We start from the raw sequence: 25,266 nt of genomic DNA, 5'->3' as shown, positions 1-25,266 counted from the left end.
AAAGAGATTGAGAGGAAGACTGAGACACAGCTACATTAAGCAAATTAAAGATAGAATTGGAGTCGTGACGTATCAACGTGTAGAGTATCATGGAAGATCGTGAGAAGAATCTCCACCGAAAACAGCGATGCTCTTAAATTATGAATGAATTAACTTACTGCGGAATGTTTTGCTAGCTCATCGAGCGCCTTTGCCGCTACATCAGCCGCCGTGCGGTTGGTTTCTTGTGGGTTGCTTCTTTCGAGCGCTGCTAGTGCCTCTTGTGTGACCTGTAGTGCCGCCTCCCCAGCACACTGCACTACCTTTGATTTCTCTATAAAATAACGTAAAAACTAAAATATAGGAATAATCAGATTCGATACTCTCAATGACACCTATTAGCTGGAACTAAATGGTCTCGCACAGTACAGGTTCAGAGGAACTTCTTTCCGCGTACACTTAGATTTTGGATTGAATTACCTACAGAGTTTTTGTCGAAAGACTGCAGCATGGTGTTTTTCAAGAGGTATATTATGGTTTCTTAAGGGTTTAAACGCCAACCTTTAAGACATCATAATACTTAAAAGTAATTCTTGAAAAACGTTTTTCTTTCGAGAAAAGTTGATTTTCAGGTTAGCATTGGCAACGGCTACTGTTTACCATTAAATGGGCAATGGGCACAAAAAATACACTGATCGTATAAACTAATGTGTTATTATTGCAACTAAAAGCATGTACTAAACAGATTTATCAGTTAACAGAAAGGGGAAAATTTCATCCTTTCAAAATAATAACGTGGCTAATTAAATAAAAATAAAATTGGTTTAAAATCAATATAAAGATATTATTATTACCATAATTGTGTGATATCACATTGTTTTTTACCGTTGCGTTTTATGTATAAATTATGCTTACGTGTCTCCAATTCTTTTCGCGCTTCTTCTAACTGCATCTTAACTGCCGTGAGGTCAGCTTCAAGCACTGTATTATGTTGCAACAGATCCTGTAATTCAGATTCTACATTCAAACGCTTAGTGTCTGAGTGCTGTAGTCGCACTTCCAACATCTACACGAGCACAATTTAAAAAGAAAATAATATACTTAACGTAAAGCCAAATTGTAGAGTCGAGAAATCCAACGAAGTCAGAACATGCAGTATATTGTGAGTTGCAGAGCATTGCGGAGTTGCGGAGGATTGTAGAGGTGCAGAGCGAAGGCGTAGTCATAGAGAAGATAATAAAAATAAAACATGCAATTAGAAAATTGATAGGCATGCGCTTATAATACATGTAAGGCACACACTTGCTAAAGTGAAAACCAACAGAAAAATCAATTCAATTGTGTATAGAATCCACCAAAAAGGATACCTAGTACTAAGCTCTTTAGAATAATATACAAAGGAGTAACTTTAATATCTATTTATATTTTTATCTACTTATCCATTTAAGGCTCACTTAAATGTAGACAACAATTTAAGATTTATTATTATTATAGAAAACTATTATACCAACTTAGAAACAAGGCAGAAAGAATAGCAGTAGAATGTATATTGCGGAAAGGAATTGGCCTATTTATCAATGAGTGTGACATTTTGCAGCGATCAAATTACATAAAATAACTTTATATTAAATTTACGAGAAATTCCATACGGCAAACATTTTTTTTACGTAATTTAAATACATCTAATATTTTACATTACTGTCTCAGATTTATACAATTACTTTAAGACTCAATCAGCAAACTCGTTGTTAATAGATCTATTCCATTCTTTAATAAGTCAGTTAAGTATATGATGAGTTAAGGTAAATTAATAATGAGTATACAATAGAATGCAATATATTCCCAATACCTCAAACAAGATGATAAATGGAACTGACAATGAGAAAATTACTGTAGAAAAACCAACATCACAAAACATTACACTTTCTCTAAACACACAACATTAGTTGAATCCTAACCTGACTTTCTCTGTCTTTTTCAGATATAATACTTTCGAAATCTTCTTTTTCTTTTATTTTTAACTCATTTAAGTTTTGTAGTTCAGACTTTAACTTCTCTAAGGTGTCGTTTACTTCGTTTATAGTGCGATCCTTATCAAATATATCTTTTCTTAGAATCTTTTCTTGTTCTTCCAATTTTTCTGTCAATACATCTATTTCTTCTTGTTTACCTTTTTTTACTTGCTCATTTTCTATTGTTAATCTATTTATTTCAGCCTTCAGTTCATTTGACACTACTTCTTTGTCAGATCTGATGGTTTCACAATCAACTTGCAAATTTTTAAGAGTGTCGTCCAATTCCTTTATATTGTTAATGTAAACCTACCAAAAATTATTATTATTAATAACATATAATTACTGTTTTTAATAGAATCATAGAACACTAAAATAAAGGAACCAACCTGTTTTTCTATAGTGAATTCATTGATCAATTTCTCTTTTTCAGTTATTAATTCGGATTTGTCCTTATTTAGTTTTCCAATTTCATCATGCAACGTTCTGAGTTCCTGATTTTTTAATAGTAGATTATTATCATTTCGCTCAGATATATTTTGATGTTCTTCTTCTAAGGTGAGCAGTTCATTTTTTCCTATCTCCAACTCTGCTTGGGCTTCCTGCAGTTCATCTTTAAGTTGTAATACTTCATCTGTAAGATTTTTCACTTCAACATTAAGAGATACAACTTCTTCATCTTTATTTGATATCATTGTTTTTAAACTGTCGATCAATTCATCTTTGGTGTCGATAACATTTTGGAGTTTATCTTTTAACACTGTTATTTCATTATTATATTCATTTTCTTTAATAATAAAATTATTATTTTGTTTATCTAGCGTAGCAGAAGTATCTTTCAATGTTAAAGACAGTTGTTCAATTTCATTATTCTGGACCGTAATTTTGGACTCTAGCTCTGTAATTGTATTCAATAAATACTCGCTTTTTGTTTTCTGTTCATTTCCTATTTCTGTGTTTTCTTGAAGTAATTTTCTTAATTCAGTAATTTCACTATGTTTATCTGCTACTTCTGATTTGTATCGTTCTTGAAGCAAAGCAATTTCTTCGTTTTTCCTGTTTTCTAATTGTTCATATGCTATTTGATTATTAGTTTCTGTCTCCGCTAATTCTATTTCTAAATTCTGTACTAATGTAGTTTTCTCATTAATCGATTCCTGTAATATATTCAGTTCTTTGATAGCTTTATCTAAATTCGATTGTAAACTATTTTTCTCTGTTTCAATATCTTTCAGTAATACAATATTCGTATCGCGATTTTGTGTAAGGTGAGTAATTTGTTCTTGAAGGTTTTCAACTTTAGTAGTCTCTTCAATAATTCTATCTTCATTGTCTGATTTCAAATTCTTTAGTTGCGTTTCCATTTGTTCAAGTCGCTCTAGGGAATCTTTAATTTCGATATCCTTTGCATTTATAATATCGTCAAAGTTCTTTTTATTAATATTAATTTCTTCATTTAATTCATTACATTTCAGGGCGAATTTTGTGTCGGATTCTATACACTTCTGTTGCAATGATTCTATTTCTTCATGCAATTTGTTCATGCAAAGCATCTGTTCCTAATGGGTTAAAAACTACATGATCATGAATTATCCAAATTAACTAAGATAAGGAAAAATCACTACTAAATAAATTACTTGAGTTAATACACTATATTAATTACAACGAATATTTAAAAGACTAAATATGTATAACATGCCATACAAATAGCTTTGTTAATTTGCCCATTACTAATATTTACACATTTAAAACCTACTGAGTATTTACTAACCTCCTTTTCTTGTAGATGTTGCCGAGTTAACTCTGCTACTTGTTTTACCGCTGCTTCTTTTTCATCAAAAACCTTTTTATACTCATCTCCACTTTTTTCTTTAAGTCCGACTAACTCTTCTTTAACTCTGAGCAACTCAGTCTCTCTCTCTTCTTTCTCACGTTTTATTGCTTCTAATGTTTCTTTTGTCTCTCTCAAATCGTTAGCAGTCGTTGTAATTTTTTCTAATTGCTCTGCAGTGGCAGTCTTGTGTTCTATTTCTAAGGCCTCCATTGAAGCTCGTAATGTCTCTAGTTCAATCTCTTTTTGTCGCGACATTTCTATTTCAGCACGAAGATTGGCAATTTCTAGCTTATATGCTTCGATTTCCTCACTTGAAGAAGAACTTTGTTGCAGTAACTCAACATCCCTATGAATAGAAAATTTTATATTAAATCAGAATCAAACGTATTTATAAACAATGTGTCAATGTATATTTTATTTAATAAAATAAATCAAATATATGATTGAGTAAATGTTTATTATAATTAGATATATTGAAACTATATTTCTACATATTACTTACTTTATCCTATCATTCAGCTGTTGCTGTAACGCCGTTTTAGCGCTTTCATGTTGTGTTGCCGCTGCTCTTAAACTAGTTGCTAGTTTATCGACTTCTGCTTTCTGAACATAAAAAAAATGATAAGGTACATATAAAATAATTACTTATACTTTCACAATATTATTATTATGCTACGTTTACATTCAGCGCGAGTGGCAGCGCCAATGACATGGAAAGTACCGTGTTTAAACTCTCGTGCTGCTCACTTCCCTGCCAACTCTGGCTGAGTGTAAATTGGGCTTTAGGATTATTATTAACATAATAAAAAAAGCACCTGTCTGATTAGCGTTATGTGTTCCTCTCGTAATTGGGTATATGCCCCTTTTAACTTTTGGAATTTTTCATCTGTGACTTTCGCTTTCTCTTCAGTTTCAGCAAGCTTCTCTATAAAAAAATGTTCAAATAAATTCTTAGATAACACTGGTAACAAGTTAATTTATTGATGCCAGATACTTACGCTTTATTTCAGGTGTTTGAACCGATAATATTTCGGCTTTCTGCTTTTCTCCTTCCAGCTCATTCTGTATAAATAAACGTTACCGTTATCATCATCATATTAATATATAAGGTAAAAAATGCAATCTCAACTAGTAAAAAATTAAAGTATGAATAAATCATCTAATTCATGGAATATGAAACTTAAGTAACTATAAACAGTTTCAAAACTAGTAATATTACCTGAGTTGTGTGAAGTTGTGACTCTAACTTAGTGCAGTGTTCTCGCATAGAACTCAGCATTGTATTCCTATCATGTACCAGTTGCGTTCTCTCTGACCTGTTGATATAATTGATAATTAACATCTGGCAGTTCGATTACCAAACAAAAGGGTTTTACATCTCAAAATAACTAATTTGGACATAGATCATAGACATATCAGTCTATGACATATTAATCTGAGTTGTGTTTCTATAAAACTAGCTAACCTGAGCCGCTTGAGTTCATTCTGGAGATGTTCGATCAGTTTGTCGCGCTCCACAACCGGGTCGGGTTGCGGTGACGCGCGGGTTTCGAAAGCATCTAATTGGTCTGGAGTTGTTGCCTGTGGTAAAAACATTAAATTACATAAACAACGTCAAATTAATGTATTCAAATATACAACCTATCGTTATATTAGTAGTGTTGTCGTAACATTACGCGCCAATTGAATACAGGACTATGAATATATCAACCAATAAATATCTACTAGGTAATATAGAATAGAAATAATCGTTATTCAAACATACTTACTGTAATATAAGCACTTTTGAATAGTCATGTAAATAATTTTAGAATTGTCACGTTTTTTGGTTCTACCAGTAATTCTTATAACAAAAAGAAAGAGTAAGAAACTTGCTCTTTTAAATAAACGTTGTTCTAACCAACTACATATTTACTAGGATTAGGCAACCGACAATCAACATAGAAACCGATACGATGCCTAATCCTTATTAATATGTAATTACTGAGAACGTTTATTAGTCCTAATAATCTTTGTCATCAAAGAATATTGTCAGAGCTATGAATTTTTTTTTTCTACTAAAACATAAATTTCACATTCCATGCCATAGAAATAGTAGTTAGCTTATTAGCATGATTACAAATATAGCACAAACACTAAACACAAAATTGGTTTCTAATTTAGAAATGTAGTATGACTTTTTTGTCAACATAATGTATACACCAAAATAATATTCAGCAATAAACTCCATTACAAAGTGACAAATGTGATACCTGACTCATGAGGTCTGTAGTGTCGATGAGTGCGCCAACTGCGTCCACTTCATCTGCCGCTGGCTCTGGTATTGAAACCACCGGGGCCACATATGTACCGAAATCACTCTGGAAAATAAAAAAAAGCTATTAATATTATATAATTGAATTACATTAGTTAACAATAGATCGAATGACTAAAGTCGTATCTGATAGGCGGGAGTTGGCCTTCACCCGCTCCATAAGTCTTTTCACGAGTTTGTTGTGTAAGTACTATCTGCATTCGCCCCGTTTCGTCCGGTAAAGCTGTAAAAGCCAACTGCGGCCATTAGAATAGTCCGAAAAAAATTAATAATACAGTACATACTCGTTTTTTAATTCATGTATTCATATTTTGTCAAGTTTATCTAGTACCGACGCCACATATTGTGCTTAGTATGAGACTGCACAATTCTGTGTGTGCACTATTTTTGCAAATGATGATGAATGAACGATGAATGAACTTTACTTATCATTTTTAGTGTATAAAATACATATAGATGATTCTAACTTGTACTAAGAAGTTAGGCGGGTCAGACGGGAGCACTGGTAACGTCAGTAAATTTCTGTAGTACTGCAGACTGCTCGCGTGCTTGTAAAATGAGCTCAACTTTTTGAACTGCTGTCGAAATCTGAAATATATAATATTTTTTATTCGCGAATTTCACTTCATCCATTATAAAAAATACTCTAATCGAATTAAGTTCAGATGTACTGAATAGAATCCTGAAATGTAGATTGGTACACCGGCCCTACCATTACTAATATACGATTAATTTTCGATTTTTTAATCCGCACAATTTTATCTCAGTGTTATTTTGTTTATATCATCTAAAGCTCGCTGTATGTGATGTGCTATATATGTAAAATATATAATAAATGACATTATATATTATTGTTGAAAATTTGGTGTAAATTTGTAACATCTGTTTGTCACCTTAATTATTAGTAATACCCTCTGGTGACAAGTGGCAAAGATAAACTGTATTTTCTGGAAAGTTCCATTTGTGACAGTGTGCAATTAATGAAATGAATAATATAATGTTTATGAATTTATAGAGAAAAAGCACCTTGTTCTATGGCCACCAAGCGTGTCATCGGGCAATGCGGCGTGCAATTTGAAGAGCAGGCGAACATTGCAGTCGTATATCTGCGATGAGTCCTGAGCGCATGGTATTAGTGCCGCCAGTCGACACTGACCGCTCGCCGTCATTGAGTTAGCGCGAGCGTTGCCCAGGCTATCGAATACTGAAAATAATTATTAAATTTAATCATATTTTATTTTCGTTTAATAATAAAACTTTTAGAAAATACAGTGTAATTATAGGGCACAGAACATTCTACTTTTGTTTGTGCTGTGTTAGTAGGTATGGGACATAACAACATCGCATTCCGGAGGACGGTTTTGTATGTGCTGTTGTTTATGTATATAGGCGACAGTAAAACTAAGTAATTGTTTATATTTAATTTATTCTAATTTCTAAATTAAGATAAAAACTCATAATTCTTAAATATTTAATGCAATAATAATTTCATAAAGAAAATATTGGAGAATTCTGAAGAATTAAATTATTTTCCATTAAGCAGTGCAGTTATTATTATTTGAGTGTTCCGTAAGCTAACAAAACACAAAAAAATACTGTACAATTAAAATTTTACCTTTTGATTTTTTTAAATCTTATTATTATAATTATAATAAATACTGTAATTAAATAAACCTTAAGTGTTTTTAATAGTCATTAGTGTATATGACTAATAAAGAATAAATACGAACCGGCAGCCTGAAGTGCGAGAATTTCATCCATATAGTCGAACAACTCCACACATATTTGGAAACTGTAATGAAACATTTTTATTATTTTAACAAGCTGTTTCCCGCGACTTGAACGTGAATTTTAACTTTTTTTAATTAAAATAAATCAAAAAGTTACTCTTTATAACGTTGGCTATCTGTGAGTGAAAGTCCCGTCAAAATCAGTCCAACCGTTTCAGAGATTAGCAAGAACAAATAGACAGACAGACAAACACATAGACTTTTTTTTATGTAAATACCCTTTGTAATTTCAAATTTACAGATTTTCACTAAATGTATATGTAAGTACATAACTTACCCTTTAGTTTTATTTATTTGTATAGATACATAGCAGTATGCTCATGCTGAATCTTTTACTGAGTACTAAGTTATTACACTTACATGGACTGTAATACCTCTCATACAGGTACACAACTTACAAAGCTATCTACTTAGCAACAGAATTAGGTAAGGCAGAGGAAACGACGCAACTTTATAGTCTCTCTAGTCATACTGTAAAGAAAAGTACTATAAACTTTTAACTTACTAGTTGTTAACATCGTTTTCAGCTATTGCATCCAGCTCATCGGCCGTAAGCTGCATGTTGCCTGGAAAGCGTGGATTGCGCGCATGGAATTTTAGCTTGCACATCAACAAGCTGCAGTATAGGTGGACCAGCTTACCGTAACCCTCTCGAAGATGTACCTAAGAATGGAACAAATCACTTAAAAAGCGATGAAGTGATGGTGGTAAGAATTCATTAGAAAAAACTGTGGAAAACGGAAAATCAATTTATTGCCCTCTTACTCTTATATTTAATACAGATAGAGTTCACTATACCATGGCAAACAAATATACCTTAAGACCATATAATAAAAACTTTGGCTAGGCCGAGGGAGAAACACAAGCAGTAAAAGTAAGTGTTGAAGTACGTCGGCCCCTTAAACCTATACCGGGGTCACAAGTCCCAGGAACTCCTCGGAGTTATCCTATGTCCACACATTAGATCCGGCACGGTGAATCGATGGAATGCTAAGAAGTTTGTCTTCCTAGTTCCTAACGGTTTAAGCATATAGAACATTGTTCGACCTTGTACCTTGTACGACCAAAGTAGATTTATGCATTATTGTAACTTGAATTCTAATTATACTGACGTTCGAACTGATTAAAGATGTCAATTAATATACACGGACATTACGTGGTCATGTGACAACCGCTCTGCTCTGAATTAAAGTACATGCTTCTGTACTCTATAATTTATACTTCTATATATTCTTCTACCCATTGGTGCAATACTTATATATTCTTATATACTCACCCATAGCTTGCCGAGATTGTCTATCATGCCTATATGCCGCTGGGAGTCATCGAGGCAAGCTGGATGCCCCTCGCGTAGCAATTTGTGCGTCACGTGACAAAATTTCCATGCCACGATTCGGTTATCTTGGAGAGGCAAACGGAGAGCCACCATCTAAAATTCATAAGAAGTAACCTATTAATATATGCAATAAAGGAAGCTTTTAATGTATATGAAGCTAAGGTTTTCCCTCCTATCGATTCCTCGTCAAATTCAAACGGGGATAAAATTTACGAGGCCTGAGCCGAGGATTGAACCCCTAGCTTTCCATCAGACTAAAGTCATATCCGTCAGCCAGGAGTCGGCCTTTAGCTGCTCCATAAGTCCTTCCTAGGGTGTCGAATACCTTCTGCACTTTCTGTAAAGGCAAACTGCAGCCAATAACATTAAAATAGTCTCTAATTTCTCTGCTTTTTCTTTCTAAACTACGCGAAGGTTTTTTAGATTTTACTATTATATAGAGAAATTACTCCTCGAGTAGAATATAATATGTGCATTGAAATAATAATTATAAGCATACCCAGTATGTGGCGGCGCTTTGCTCTTGGAATGTCCCAATAAGGGTGCTTCTGACATGTTTTTCCTTCACCGGGGTCTCGTTGGCGTTGATAGCCTTTTGGATGGCTAGCGTCTGTGGGCACATTATACATTATATAGTACACGAACCTGCTATTGCATTAAATTTTAAAAAATCTAAGCGACACAACGTCACCACTACATAAAAATAGATTTTTATGTAATAAGTATTAAGGTTATGTAATAGGTTATTAATAAATAATTATTTTTGTATTTATGCTAACCTTCTATTATTGAATTAGCTTCGAATTTGATAATAAAAAATTAACTATATTATTTTGCTAATGCTTCAATATTAAAATAAAAATTGTATCTATGTAATATTTTTCCGAATTATATTATTAAAATAATAAAATTGGTTTTGTTTTGATAATTCATATAATAATGAAACGAATGTGTACGGTGAAACGTACGATTTTCCAGTAAAACATTAATAGTAAAAGAAACCCCAACACAAATAATCTACAATGTATGTATTCATAGTATCAGAGCGTCGTTTATTCACAGTACGGTTGTAGCTTACAAAAATAGCCATAAATTTTTATCGCCTTAAGTAATAAATTACAGCGAATCATACAAAATCGTTGATTACGAGAATAGATAATAATAATAATACTTTATCTGATATCCAAAATTAAATTTAAATCCCATGATACTCCAAAGTTTCTTGAGTACCATCTGACTAATGATTATTCAGTAAATTAACCATGTGTCATAATTCTCATACTCGTGATAGTAATATGACACATTATTTATATTATTATGGCGGAAGTAGTGAGTTTCGCAAAATACTGTCATTTGATACTGTACCCTGTTTATAGTAGTTGCACATTCTAAAACCATCTGCACTTTAAAGATAGAGTGTGTTTGTGATTTATATTTTTCTTGTATGTAACGTTAATGATTATACTCAATTTCTTTAAGGACTCAGTCGATCCCGTTTTGAGACTTCCCACTTACCATCAGGTGACCGTCAACTTGTTTGACAATCCTACTCACATACTTTTTATCACGGTTGTAAATTTATTAGACGTTAGCCATTTTTATGAATAATTAAGCAATAACATAAACTCCTAGGTCGCCTAGTTGTCCAAATTCTTCAATAATTAATTAAAATTATAAATTTGAACATTACTACGTCCTGTTGTCAAAGCATTGGCAGTTGCACAAGCCATTGTTGTTTTTTTATGAATAATTAAAAAAAAACGTAAGCATTCCGTAATAAATCTTATATATAAAATTCTCGTGTCACAATATTAGTTACTCCTCTGAAACGGCTTGACTGATTTTATGTAATTTTATATGCATATTCAGTAGGTCTGAGAATCGGCTACTACATATTTTTCATACCCCTAAGTGATAAGGGTTGTCTACCAATAATATTATTTTTTGGTCAATATCTTTTATTTATATTTTTTTTATTATGTGTCATTAAAAAATACATAGAACCCTAAATTTTCTCCCTTCTATCACCAACCCCTATTTTTTTATAGCGTTATTAATTTATATGGCGTTATTAATATATAAAACAACATTTTCCGGGACAGCTAGTTGTATATAATAATAAACTATAATATATATGCGAAATTTCATATACCGCGCAATTTTCGTAAAAAGAGGTACAAAGTTTTAGCTTCAAGTATTAATATATAGATAATATTAATACCTCAATGCCAAAATTAAAAAAGAATAAAACGACTCATTATAACGTAACGTCTACTTTTACCAACAATAGTGTGTTAACAATAGCTAACATTCATCATAACAGATATTCACATAATAGTGTGTTTGTATGTACATACAACGCTATTATAGTATCCTGCTTTATATTCTATATATATATACACGAATGTAAAACAGAAGAGATAAATCTATAACATTAGAATGTTTATTCGTAGCTGTCGTCACTTCTCGTGCTTGAGGACTTCAATAAGGTCATAAGTAAGACCAAAATGATGATTTATTCATGAGCTGTTATATACCTACTAGAAGAAAATGGGACGAGTTAGGAAGACTTTATCTTTTGAAATACTAGGAGTTTTTAATACCTACGACTTCAATATTTAATAATAATATATATTAATAAAAAAGATGATTGAAGCGGCAGCTTGGAATAGAAAGAATATTTTCATTTTGTTCGGCAAAACATAACGCGCATGTTAAGCAGTGTGTAGGTTAGGTACATGTGATCCCAGTGAATTCGAACGTTTACATAGGAAAACGCAGAGATAAAACAGTACCGACTGGAAAAAGAATTATAGTGGTTATTATACGAAGTAATTGTGTAAAAATGAGATTTTTTAATAGATATTTTCATTTCAATTAAACTATTATATCTATTTTTTTTAGTAATATAAATGAAATAATAGACAAATTAGAAAACATTTTGCTCTTTCCATGCAAAAATTGAATTTTAAATAATTTGTTTCAATTTTATATACAAATAAAATTGTATAAAACATAACATGAATAGTTTGTATAATATACATATGTAATTATATATTCTTATAAAATACTACACTCGTTGCAAAAATGTTGAGGACAGTTTTACGTCGATTTCTTTTAAAACCGTCATACAATTAGAAATTTCGAGAAAAGACAAATATTTAAAACAATCATATACCTAATGCATACAGCACATATAAGACGCATGCACTTTATGCATCAATTATTATATAAGTAACGTTAGCGAGTAAAACCAGCATACATCAACACATTAATGTGCAAGGCCACTGACTGAGGCGTATAAAAACATCTGAGTCGAGGTGTTATAACATTAAAATGTCGGTAAAGTGCGAGATGGACTTTAAACAGATTTAATATCAATGATATTTTTTTGTAAAAGTATTAAAATATCGTTTTTAATCGTCTTGAGGTGTTTTCGTCTTGTCTTACGCATTTAAGGGGAACGACACATAAGCAAAGATCAAAACAAAGTCTTTTTATGTGATTGGAATGACATAGAAGCTGACGGCCAACCGTCGACGCCTATTCCGCAGAACTAAAATGTTATGCCTCCAAATCAAACCAAAACACGTCTTACAAATCAAGCTACATGGCAGCTGAAATAAGTGATACTGAAGCAACCACGCAGCCTAATTTTTACAAAATGATTTGGTAATTACCAATTTTTAGAATTTTTATGTATTGAAATTATCCACAAAATAAGTACATAATTTCGTTGGACTTGTGTGACGCTCTCGTCGATGGAACTCTTGCCACTTACACTGATCTTCCATGATTCTCTTTAATTTAAGAAACATATAGTACGTAAAGCATGTTCTTTACAGCCCTTCTTTATTAAAATTATTTAAATGTAGTTTTGCTTGGTCCCTAACATAAGGTAAAAGGATTTCTTGAATGAGCTATAATTTTTAAATAAAAGAGCATGCTTAAAATAATAAATACTCACCAGCTGATAGAAGCGTTTATCTGTGGGATTCATAGCAACTTGCTGTTAGTACACGGCGGTGATTGCTGAATCAGCATGCATTAGTTAAGTGTAGAATGTTTGCGCTGAAACGAGAACAGTGGCGCCGCACCCACCCTTTTAGTACTGTTAGTGAAATAGAAAAAGAAAAATTAATGTCATGCATAATAATTAATTTCTACACGATGCGTGTGATGAATAATATACTCCAGTGTTAATATGAATAAATGTATGTAAATTATGGATTTTATCCTACTATATTATAAACGAGAATGTTTATGAGTATGGATGGATGTTTCTTACTCTTTTAAGCTAAAACTACTATACGGATTTTGATGAAACTGTACAATAATATAGCTTTATATATCAGAATAACACAGAGACTATAAATTTCACACGGGTGAAATCGCGGGTACAACTAGTAAGGCCATATATAAACTAACTGCATATCGCGGGGTATTAAATTCGGATGAAAAGTATTGTGTTTCATTTAAATCTGCTCAGCAGGTTTTGCGTGAAAAATAACAAACATCCATCTATTCAACGAACGTTATAAACTTCGCGTTTATAAGATTACTAGATGAATAAATTTGGGTGAAAATCAATAAAATGAAAACATGCGACCATGTTTTCATGAACCACTTTGTACATTTTACAATGTATACATAAAATTCTAAAATCATATATTATTATTCCGGTAGTCAGATAACTGAGATATGGATATAATCGTACGATATTACGCCGATATGTCATACCAACATCAACAAAGAAATATATAGAATTATTAAACTACTACGTTTAAAAAAATTGTATACATTGGCACACGGTAGTCCGTACAGTAAAGAGAATTGAGAAATAGATCGATTGATACCTATGTAAATGACCGTAATATATAACTACAACCATAATGTAACTTTACCAGAATAATAACTCTTACTTATACATTACAATTTTGTTTGTAGGGGAAGGGGATTATTAGTAATTGGTATTATTGACCCTATTATGAGCAACCATGGGTAAACAGACCTGATTTTATACTCATCCTTTAATCTTCACTGATGCCAACACATTGGGACAGGTGGAATCACACTTTAATCGTCATAACGGCACATGTGAAAATTATATTAAACAATGTAAAGCAATAAATAAATAAATAGTCAAAAAAATTTTATGGTGTTTGCTTGTACATTTTGTACCGTGTATATTTTTAACTGCCTCCAACAAAGGAGGAGGAAATTCTCAATTCGGCTATACTTTTTAATGATTGATACTTCATAATTCATTAATTGAGAAATCTTTTTATTTTAAAGAGTATACTTTCAGAATGGTCCCTTTTATCGTTTTTGGAGTTGTTTTTTTTTTCTTACAATTTCTTTATACCGTGCTAGATGAATATTTTAAAATTTATATGTACCATAAATTTTATAGTCAAGTTTTACTAATAAATGTTTCAATAAGGCTGTAGCAGTCATGTCAATATATGCAATATGATTGATTATTATTGATATTGAGGACACTGAACTGGGATGATTTAACCATCCAATCAAAGGAAATGAATTGTTACATGCATAGCTGTTTTGTGAGATTTGAGTGTTTAAAGATGTACCTCGCTTAGAAAAATAACCATTAAATACAGGGTAACATACCTGTTTTGTATTATTACCAAATGGAACAATACATGCAGTGGTTTTAAAGTAACATAAATAAAAAAGATCCCTGGATCGATAGTTTACCTGCAACAAAAAAATATGAACATTTATAATAATATCTAACATATAGTTATATTATAAATATGACAAATGGCTACTAGCATTCTCTTAGCACACACAGGTAACGTGGCATGCGTTATATAGTGGGAGCGTATTGCTTAATACGTTTTTATAATATAAAAACAGATTACCAAAATTGCATATTACAATTATCAATAAAGTTACAAAGTAATACTATAGTATTTCTAAATGCAAACAAAATCAATGAACTGATTTCATATAGTAACAAGGTTTGCTTTAGGCATATGGCTTCAATAGTAAGCGGCTTAAAATTTAAGCTCTACTTAACCTCAACAATCACGACTAGATTGGAATCGACACAGCATTTGGAGGGGAACGGTAAAACAATGTACATTTCCATATTGTTCCTTTTGAAAGTCTTTTGGCATGACATCTTAGTCATCTTAATACTCCGGAAGACACATGATGACTTGGTGTTGATGGCGCTGATCATTTACTTATACAGTTACCACGAAGTTAGCCTTCCGCTTGTTTGCCATTATAGATGCCAATTTTTTTCGATATACTCTAATGGTTTTGGCCTCAGCTGGCTTTTACAGATTCCCGGACGACAGCGGTCGAGTGCAGGTGGCAGTCCAAACCCGTGGAAAGACTTATGGAGCTGCTAAAGGCTAACTTCTGTCTGTGTTTGTTTTTCATTTACCTATTGACGACAAAACGACTGGATGAATCTTAATTACAATCGAATGAAGATAGATTATATCAAAGACCTAGGACATGGACTATATACATAATTTGTGATAAAATCCGTAAACCTAACATAAATTATCATTGGAAAGGGCTATAAACAAAACTTGGCCTCGCAACAATAAATCTTGAAGATGTCTCTCCCACGCGGCGGGAGGGGGAGCGGCACACTGTAGCAATGGGAGGCTACAGTTCTAAATCAGGAAACTGCACTTCACAAGATTGCATCTCGTTTACGATACTACACAATATAAACACAGACGGCCGGATGCGTGAGTCATGAGTTTTTATTACACGCGTCAAAAAGCTATGGCGACGAATGTTTCGTTTAGGAGAAATAAACAGAAGTTTTTGGTGGACGAATATGTTACAGCTACACTTACGGTATAAGCTAGCTAGGTATTAGTGGATAGGCTAAAATTGAAGTCAAGTCAGATAGTCCATCATAGCAAATTCACTATGAATTATTCACGATAGTTTCCAAGTGGACCGCTTGAAGATGATTATATATATAACTGTGGTTAGAGCTTGAAATCAAATACAAGACAACAATGAAAGGAATTTTTATTACTTCACCAGCGTCAGAAATCTAGTAGTTTTTGCTAGGGTGTTGTAATATAATAAATAATACTCTTGCTTGCTTGCAGACTTGAAATGTTTGTGAGCAAATGTTTACAACGCACACTGAAATATCGTTAGTCACGAAATATTTGAAATACGAGGCTGTCCGTGACTAGGATATACATGAAAAAATGCTGCGTCCACTGTTGTCGGCTGGCAAAATCGTGAGATATAATAGTCCCTTCTGCGACCTCTTAAAGAATTCTTTGCTCAGATTTCTCCTATCGTATTTATCGTAATGCTTGAGCTAACAGTAAATGCTGAAGAGGCACCAGTGGATGATAATAGAAAAAATATGAAACTAGGTCAGTTAGATTACTTACATTTATGGCAAATTCACTAAAGATTACCCATGATGATTTCCAGGGTAAACCGCTTGACATAGTACTTTTATAGCAATGTGATCTGTAACCCGATTACTAAGAATACCCTCGCACTATGTAACATTGTGATTAGCGTAACAATAACTGCATCTATACTGTTAAAAAAATTAAAACTTAGATAATTCATTCAACTTTAATTGTTACGTGGTACAGGCGTTTGTTATTCATTCTTATAGTACAGACGGAGGACAGGTGACAATAGACACGTACCTACAAAGATTTCACAACAAACCATTTGGAGGCCAGTGCTACCGAATAGTTCTCATGTCTTTGCAATCTATTACAATGGCTTAACAGTTATTTTATCATTTAAATAGCGTAATTCCCGTTGCAAAACATTCAGAAAACTAATTGCACGTAATAAACAAGAAGAAAGAAAATCCTAAACATTTTAAAATAAATCTGTCTCAACTATTTATGTTGCTAAAAAGCTTGTATTGTGAGCTATGAGATGTGAGATATGGTTTTTTTTTTTATTGATGATAATGAAATGGTGCACCCGCCTGCGCTAACGGTTTACGCTGGAGGGGCACCAGTGGAGGATGATAAGATGAGCATGAAGTCAGAGATAAATTCACCAGTTTAACACGATGGTTTCCAGATATGACATGGTACATTGCTAGCAATTGGTTTATCAATCCACATTACTAACAATCCCCTCCCCCCTGTGAATTTATAATGTATTCAAGCATAAAATCGTAATCCTCTGGAATAGCAGATGTACATTTTGCTATTCCGGAGTATCACGGACAGATAATGACGTGATGCCACTTACCATTCTAGTCACATATAAAAATCTGATACCCAATTTTGACAGATGTATAAAAAAAATATCTAAATATATTAGTCCAGAATTACGTTAGAGAATTAAGATACTAAATACAGTACTACATAGAAGTATGTACACTTAAAGGAAAGGCCATTAACCTGTACAGTAACACAAATTAGGCTGTAAAAAATTATCGAAACCCGTTAATGTGTAAAAAAGAATCATGCTTTACCACTTTCAGTATACGTTTATAATATATATAGCGAAATTACGTATATCTACCTAACTTTTGTATACAAAAGTACACTATACTAGATATACAAATGCGCTTAAAATATTGGTATTAAGTACAAGTTTATGTTCAGACTGACTGATTACTTTTTCATTATCGAGCTAATTAAAGAAACATGATTCTACGAGTACAATCTGCAGCCAATTAAAAAAATACTAATAATTGGTTTGCTTCACGCGTTTGTATAATACTACTACGCTCTAGTTACCTTATAATGTACGCATTATAGTTATGTACAATTACATACGTAATACGTGCAGTACAGTTGGGTGTCAATAAAAATATGATAATATCTCGCATATTAGGGTAATTTGGCTCTAATGTACATACTGCATGTACATCGTAGTATTTTGATTTATTTTTGTTATTCAAAATCTCGTACAAACCTGTTCAAGTATGAAAATGTTCACCAAAGGCTTATAATCTCGTATTTGTACGAGAATCCAGGTAGAGTTGACATGTCTGGTGACAATTATAATGGTGTAAAAAAATTAAAAATCACGCAATATCACGGTACTGAAATAGTATAAAATGAAATGTAGGTATAGCTATTTGGAAATCACTAATTACATAATATCTAATGTCCTACTAATATCAGATTATAAACGCGAAAATATGTGACGATATATGGATGTATGTTTACTTACGCAAAAAGCACGGGACGACTTCCAAAGAAATTTATTGCATAGATAAATCATACTCTATACGTGAATGATCTCGCGGGATGCAGAAAGAAAATTAAGATCAATATATTGCAACATTATATCGACACCTACTTATGTATATTTTTTGTGATATCAGTTGTTGGGTTTCATGAATAAATTTATTAAGGTATTAAATAGTATACTTTTTAATTGACCCACACACGGTGCTTGCTGTTACAGTACGATTTGACTAAATCTCTTCACAACATAAGATCATCCTTGAAATTTATTTTCGTACAAATTTAGCAATAAAACAAAATTATTCAAAGGCGACACGGTGATGATAAAATGCAATTCACGCAAAAGATTAACACTTCATGACTCATGTTTTTATATATAGATGACCGAAGAATTTAGATTGTACAAAGTAGCAAATAAGATTCGTTTTCCCCAATGTGTAAAAAATAACAAACATCACAAGTTGATAACAAGAAATGCAATTAATATAAATAAAGTAAGAAAGTGTTTAATACGGGCCGTAATTATAAACAATCTGATTAGTTGATAGTATGCTTTCTCAGGAACTCCTTAGAGTATAATCAGGTAAAAAACGTTAGTATCTTTCGCTCTATAACATAATAATAATGAATGTTATTCTTCACCCAATATTTACATTTTACATTGTTTCTTTGTTCCTAAACTAAGTAGAAAATTTTAATTTAGGTATAACAGACGTGAAAACATAGTTTCTAGTGCACATTTTTGTTCTTTTCATATTTACTGTAATTCTGAACACTTGCTGCAATCAATGTAACTCGTCTGTAGCTCTTCCCAAACTGATATTTGAGTGACAATATTAATAAATTCTTCCAGAAATAACACATATATATTATTATGCATCCCATGACCCTTAATAAATAGCGAGGACGGGACATCTAATTACTGTACATACGAGTATAACTTAAAAAAGGAGCAACGTAAAATATATCGTTGGTTATATTAGGCGTATTTAAGCATGGGTCAATGTAACCTTGACCACTTATAGTAGTAGTATAGTAGTACACATAATGGCGTCTATTATATGAATAATAAACATGATACATTTTCGGGAGTCTGGGCGGAAGAGGATGCGTCGGTGATTGCCCCCACATCCCATCTGTCGTTCGTATAGTGTACACACATACGGCACACACCACTCGGTTAATACTGTTATGTTTATATCAAACGGATCATCTTAACTTCGGTCTATTTGAACAATATATATGTATGTAGTATACAGTAATAGCCGTCTTCAGCTTAATATTAGTATATATAGCATATGTTAATTAATAGTGTGTATGACGTAGAACTATATGCATATAACATTTATATTTTGCGTAGTTTAGAAGATGCAAACGAAAGAGGAGAAATAGACAGGTGAATACAGACACTAGTTAGTCTACTATTTATATTGTACATTAACCTCCTAGAAGTTTTAATAGTCTGTTACACTGACTCACCAGCAGATTGCTATTTGATAACAATAACTGGCAAATATTTACTTCAAGTTCTAAAACTTATCTTACATAAAACATTCGTTTATAAAACAAAACCTAACATAATACATATTTATGCTTTTAATTATTTAATAACGTACCTTACATGCGTAATGTAACGTTAGTACAATAACATGTAAATACATATCTTATACATGTACGTCCATATAAAATAATGTATACGTTTTAAATGGAATTTTTCAAACAGGGTACATTTATATGGTTTAAAATTTTACAACCTTTGTGACATAATGGTGGATGGATAAATAGACGCACAAAATCACATCATATATATTCAATTTCAATCTTTTCGATTTCGCACTCTATGCTAACAAGAAGAGCTTTAAACTCTCACAAAAGTCAAGGAAAATACATATTTAATTTTGAAATTCACTGGAATCTACTGGAAATAGCCACTTTATTTATTACCAGATTGGCATGTATGATTGCCTTCGTTATGGAATTTTAAAAACAAAACCTCTTAACTGTATAAAACGTATGCATTTTATTATAATTTATTAACATTGCATGAATACTTTGCATGTATGGTACAGAAGTACAACCTACGATGTATTTATCATTTGTACGTTATATAGCAAAATATGTACTTACTTAAAAATAGCATTGAACATAATGTACTGCCAAGGCTTGACTCCACTAATATTTCGAAACCATACAAAGAGTAAACACAACACAAATGTAAGGCGCTGACGAGGAACTTTTTGTCCGCGGCGAACATAATACCATAAAACGCGAACTTAAACAGACTAATGAGGTAAAAAAATATTATGGCGGACAACAATCACAAATTCATTAAAAATCAAAAATCAAAAATGAGAAGCAGGTGAAATTCGTTAGCGAATTAGAAACTGAGTTGATAGTCTTGAACGCCTGAACAGATCTTATTAGTTATTGTTAAGAACCATCTTCATCAGGTAAACTTCCAAATAAAAAACCTCATATCAAAATCTGTGCAATCCGCATGTCTTTTCAGAAATGAAATTATTTCTTGAAGAAAGTGATTCATTTCATTTAATGTACACGACAGCATGTATATGACTAGAATAGCAAAGAAGCTTATGGTTCGCATGATGAAGTATTCAAAACTACATAAAATACATGGGTATTACAATGCTCATGCCTTTAACCATACAAAGATATTTCTACACTAGCTGACCCGCGCAACTTCGTCTACATCACACATACTTGACATTTACCATTATATTTCTCCCAATTTACATAATATCTTTTAAAATTATAGCCTATGTGTTATTCTGATGTATAACCTATATTACAGTAAAGTTTTATCAAAATTCGTTCTGTAGTGTTTGCCTGATAGAGTAACAAACATCCATCCTTACTCACAAACTTTCCTTTTATAATATTATTATATACATACTGACAATACTGACCGATTCTTTCTAAGTTTTAGATCGTGTTTTAAAAGCTTTTGCGCATAAAATTAGTTGTTGGAAAGTGGACTGTGACTTATGGTAATATTATAATTTTCATGGTATATGTGAAACGGTACCAACAGCATGCTTACTGCCCACGATAATACTCGTACTGTATTGATAAAAATAACTGTAATATCAATGTAGGTGGTTCGGCGTTTGTTCATAGAGCGGTTACCCTTGATGTGGAAACAGATTTTGTGGGAAGAACAAAACATTTGAGTAAAAACTGAATTTTTGAAATATTGCTGTGAATTCCATGAGTAAACATCTTAAAATACGTTTTGTCAGCAATTCAATAATACAGTACAGTTAGTAATGTGCCTATTACTAACATCCCATTCAATTATGTCATTAGAATCATTAATTAGTTATTTATTTGTATATTATCTATCAAATTGTAAAACATTTCAGAACCCTGGTGTGATATGAATAATAAAAACCGGAAAATATCACTACATTTATAATAGTACAAAACAAAGTCGCTGTCGCTGTCTGTCCATCCTGTCCGTCCCTATGTATGCTTAAATCTTTAAAACTACGCAACGGATTTTGACGCTATTATACATGCATAATATTGTAAAGAAAAATTTAGAAGTTTCTAATGTGTTGTTGTAATTAAACACATTTTTTGAGCTTACATTGCAAACACTGACTGAACCCCACGACATAAATCAAAATAATGTACGAAATAAATCAAAATATGTCTATCTCTTAAAGAGTCCACAATAACCATTTTTTATCCTTTACCTGTTACGGGAAAAATGGCTTATTTACGAAGTGATTTTAAGCAACACAGCATTAATATTTATCCAATTAAGTACCTTAAATACAATAGTATGAAACAAGATAAATCCCACTGGCGTATTCATTACAAACATTGAATACCTTATTACAAAAATGTTCTGTTGAATAATTAACTAAACTTAATACTAAATTTCTCCTACGGCGTAATTATCAACTAGGTCGTTGTACGATAATATGTAAATCTTAACAAATATAAACATCAGCCATATAAAAAGATGATATTTAGAAAGCGGTTCGTTTAGATAACAAGACATAACCTTGTATGGTAGAATAACACGAGTGTGAAATGAAAGAAAGCAATCAGTATGCAACTTTTCCAATTGAGGCTATCCGTAGACAGTTAAATTCCCACGGCTTATTTATTGTTAACTTTTATTTTCGACCATAATTAATTTAAATTATAACTTTGAACATTATTAAAAATAAATGACATTAGGACAATTAACACAGCGCCATCTAGTCCCACGGTATGTTATGGGTACTAAATACTTAGATACTTATTTTTATAAATACATAATATAATTAAAAACACCCAAACAAAAAAACACAATCATACTCATGTTTGCACCGTGCGAGGAATCGAACCCGCGAATTATCGGAAACATGGCGGTGTGCTAAACCGCTAAACCATCGAGGCCAGGTTAGCTGCTGGAATAAGTAAGATAGGGGGCACTGATGCAGATTTATACGTCTACCGCAGTAAAATTCGAATTTATATTAATTATTATAAAATTATAATTCACACAAGTATCAAAACTGATATGAATACTAAGACGAGTATAATTATCTGAGTGCAGTGTCGACAATGTCGTAGGCGTCAAAAGAACCGAGTACAATTGGCCACCTACTATACTTACACAACTCTTGCTTTACATTCAGAACCCGTTTCATTCATACACGCCTATTTAAGAAAAGAAAGAAAGAAAAATGTATTTATTTGGCGCATACAAAACAATCATACAATATTTTACAAAAATTATAACAAATTATTTTAAAAATACAGCTGCGACCAAATTGGTTTCAAAACGCTGATTTTCAGTGGAACCTTGTAGAAAATAATTTAAAATATAAAATTTGTGTACCTACTGTTGCCTGCGTGAACGTGCGCTATAAGGTTGTTATGTTATGATAATGTATGGAAATGAAAATACACATATAAAACGGTAAAAAATACATATACAGTACGGACAATCATACAGTGGAAATTTGATTTTCTAATAGAAATTTCTTAAGTTTTTGTTTAAATGCAGATACAGATTTTGAATTTTTAATTGGAGGCGGTAGATTGTCCTAACATTTCGTGGCAGCGTAGCGAAAGCTGCCACAAAATGCCGCCGTACTGTACTGCGGATATATTAAAAGAGATGCAAGTCTTGGCAGTCGTTGACTAAACTGAAGTTTACTGACTAAACTGAAGTTTACTTACTTTCTTTAAGTTATTTCGATGACTTCAATCCTCAGATAACGTACAATCTATATTGTTAGTAATGTGGATCAATAACTTCATTGCTAGCAATGTAGCATATCCAACCATCCTGATAAATTCCTGGTGAATTTGTCAGGATGTGCTAACTGACCTGATCACATGCTCAACATATCAATTTCCAATGGTGCCCCGCCAATGTAAACTGTTAGCGCAGGCGAATACATCATTACATCATCCATAAGAAAAAACAACGTACAATCTATCTTATTACCATAGGTCTGTCTGTGCCTGGAAGAGGCCTATAATTACTAAAATAAGAATATATTTATCATCGTATAATTTTAAGTAGTATAAATAGTTTTAAAATATAAACGTGTTGGCAATTAGCTGTAAGTTTATATTGTGTTAATTAAATAAATACCTAATTCTCGTTCTTACACTTTTGTATTCTATAAAATGTAGACGAACCTGTTTAATTTGTACATCATATAATCTGTTAAGTCGGTGTTAAGATTTTAATTATACACAGCGTAATCGGAATTTGTGTCGCAGATACATTCTGTGATAAGGCACAGCCACAAAATTACCAGACTAATAAAATTGTTTAGTATATAATATGGAAGTCATGCTTAAAATTACGATGTGTTACAGTTTAGTCCTAGTGTTATTTTACTAAGGACTCGTTCCTATTTTTTTCTGCTTAAATGATAATACACAATAATAATAATTTATTTTTATTTCCTCTACCATATATCATCATCATCATCATCTGTTACTTCCGTATCCCATTTATTTGGGGTCGGCGTAATATTTTTTTCTCTTCCATTCATCCCTGTTCGCAGTCATCGCGTTATTTACTTCCTTTCTTACAATATCATCTTTCACACAGTCCATCCATCTCTTTTTCGGCCTTCCTCTGCCCTTATTATTCCTGTACCAGTGGTGGAAATAAGTGAATTTGTCAGGATATTTTACAATTATAATAGGTAAGTCGTACCCGTGAGGCAGGAGTTGGCATTCAGCCGCTTTATACGGCCGTGAGGGAATTTGGAGTGCCATTTGTACACGCCACCTATCTTTTGGTGAAGTTGTAAAGTCCAGCTCAGCTCTCCAGTCTACGGCCAACAATATTAGAATGCATAGATCGAAACACCAATTTATCACTTTTTATAGACAATATTACTGCAGATAAGTATTTGTGTCGTTATTGAATTCTTGTATCGTACAAGGTCACCATGATGGGAAAGAGGTCAAATTTACAATAAACATATAATAAGTAATACATAATTATGGTAACTGTGTATGGCTTACGTGGATAATTCCAGTACACAATATCGTGATTAATCATTGTTTCAATATGAGTCATTGAAACAGGTAAGACAACTGCCCACACAGGTAAATACGTTACGTATGCAATACTACAATTATTACGAATTTACTTATAATATTTTGCCCTAAGTTACAATATTATTATGTATGTTAAAAATAAAATTATATACCGACGACAACATCTATTCCAGATGGGGTAGATAGAGTTATCATCAGCTGTAGTCGTTCGTCGTGAACACAACACTTGACATATTCACGATGATTGTTTTGGTAATGCAT

At 32.3% G+C, this 25,266-nt stretch overlaps 1 protein-coding gene across 1 annotated transcript in view; it reads right to left on the bottom strand.

Annotated features, from left to right (window-relative positions):
* The window catches only part of LOC131846676 (huntingtin-interacting protein 1), a 34,623-nt gene that overhangs the window by 5,333 nt on the left and 4,024 nt on the right, over positions 1–25,266 (bottom strand). The window contains exons 2-18 of the mRNA XM_059196018.1: positions 9,765–9,875; positions 9,206–9,358; positions 8,435–8,592; positions 7,870–7,931; positions 7,166–7,343; positions 6,607–6,727; positions 6,078–6,185; positions 5,291–5,406; positions 5,045–5,141; positions 4,824–4,887; positions 4,641–4,750; positions 4,328–4,428; positions 3,763–4,171; positions 2,381–3,550; positions 1,938–2,300; positions 895–1,045; positions 159–313 (exon numbers count right to left, since the gene is read on the bottom strand). Coding sequence (XP_059052001.1) covers positions 159–313; positions 895–1,045; positions 1,938–2,300; positions 2,381–3,550; positions 3,763–4,171; positions 4,328–4,428; positions 4,641–4,750; positions 4,824–4,887; positions 5,045–5,141; positions 5,291–5,406; positions 6,078–6,185; positions 6,607–6,727; positions 7,166–7,343; positions 7,870–7,931; positions 8,435–8,592; positions 9,206–9,358; positions 9,765–9,875 — 3,627 coding nt within the window. The remainder of the gene's footprint in view (positions 1–158; positions 314–894; positions 1,046–1,937; positions 2,301–2,380; positions 3,551–3,762; positions 4,172–4,327; positions 4,429–4,640; positions 4,751–4,823; positions 4,888–5,044; positions 5,142–5,290; positions 5,407–6,077; positions 6,186–6,606; positions 6,728–7,165; positions 7,344–7,869; positions 7,932–8,434; positions 8,593–9,205; positions 9,359–9,764; positions 9,876–25,266) is intronic.

This window comes from Achroia grisella, unplaced genomic scaffold, assembly GCF_030625045.1.
Source record: "Achroia grisella isolate CSIRO2021 unplaced genomic scaffold, CSIRO_AGI_Agris_v1 utg512, whole genome shotgun sequence".
Classification (NCBI taxonomy): Eukaryota; Metazoa; Arthropoda; class Insecta; order Lepidoptera; family Pyralidae; genus Achroia; species Achroia grisella.
The sequence above is the reverse complement of the archived record's forward strand: the minus strand, read 5'-3'. Positions and strand labels throughout refer to the sequence as shown.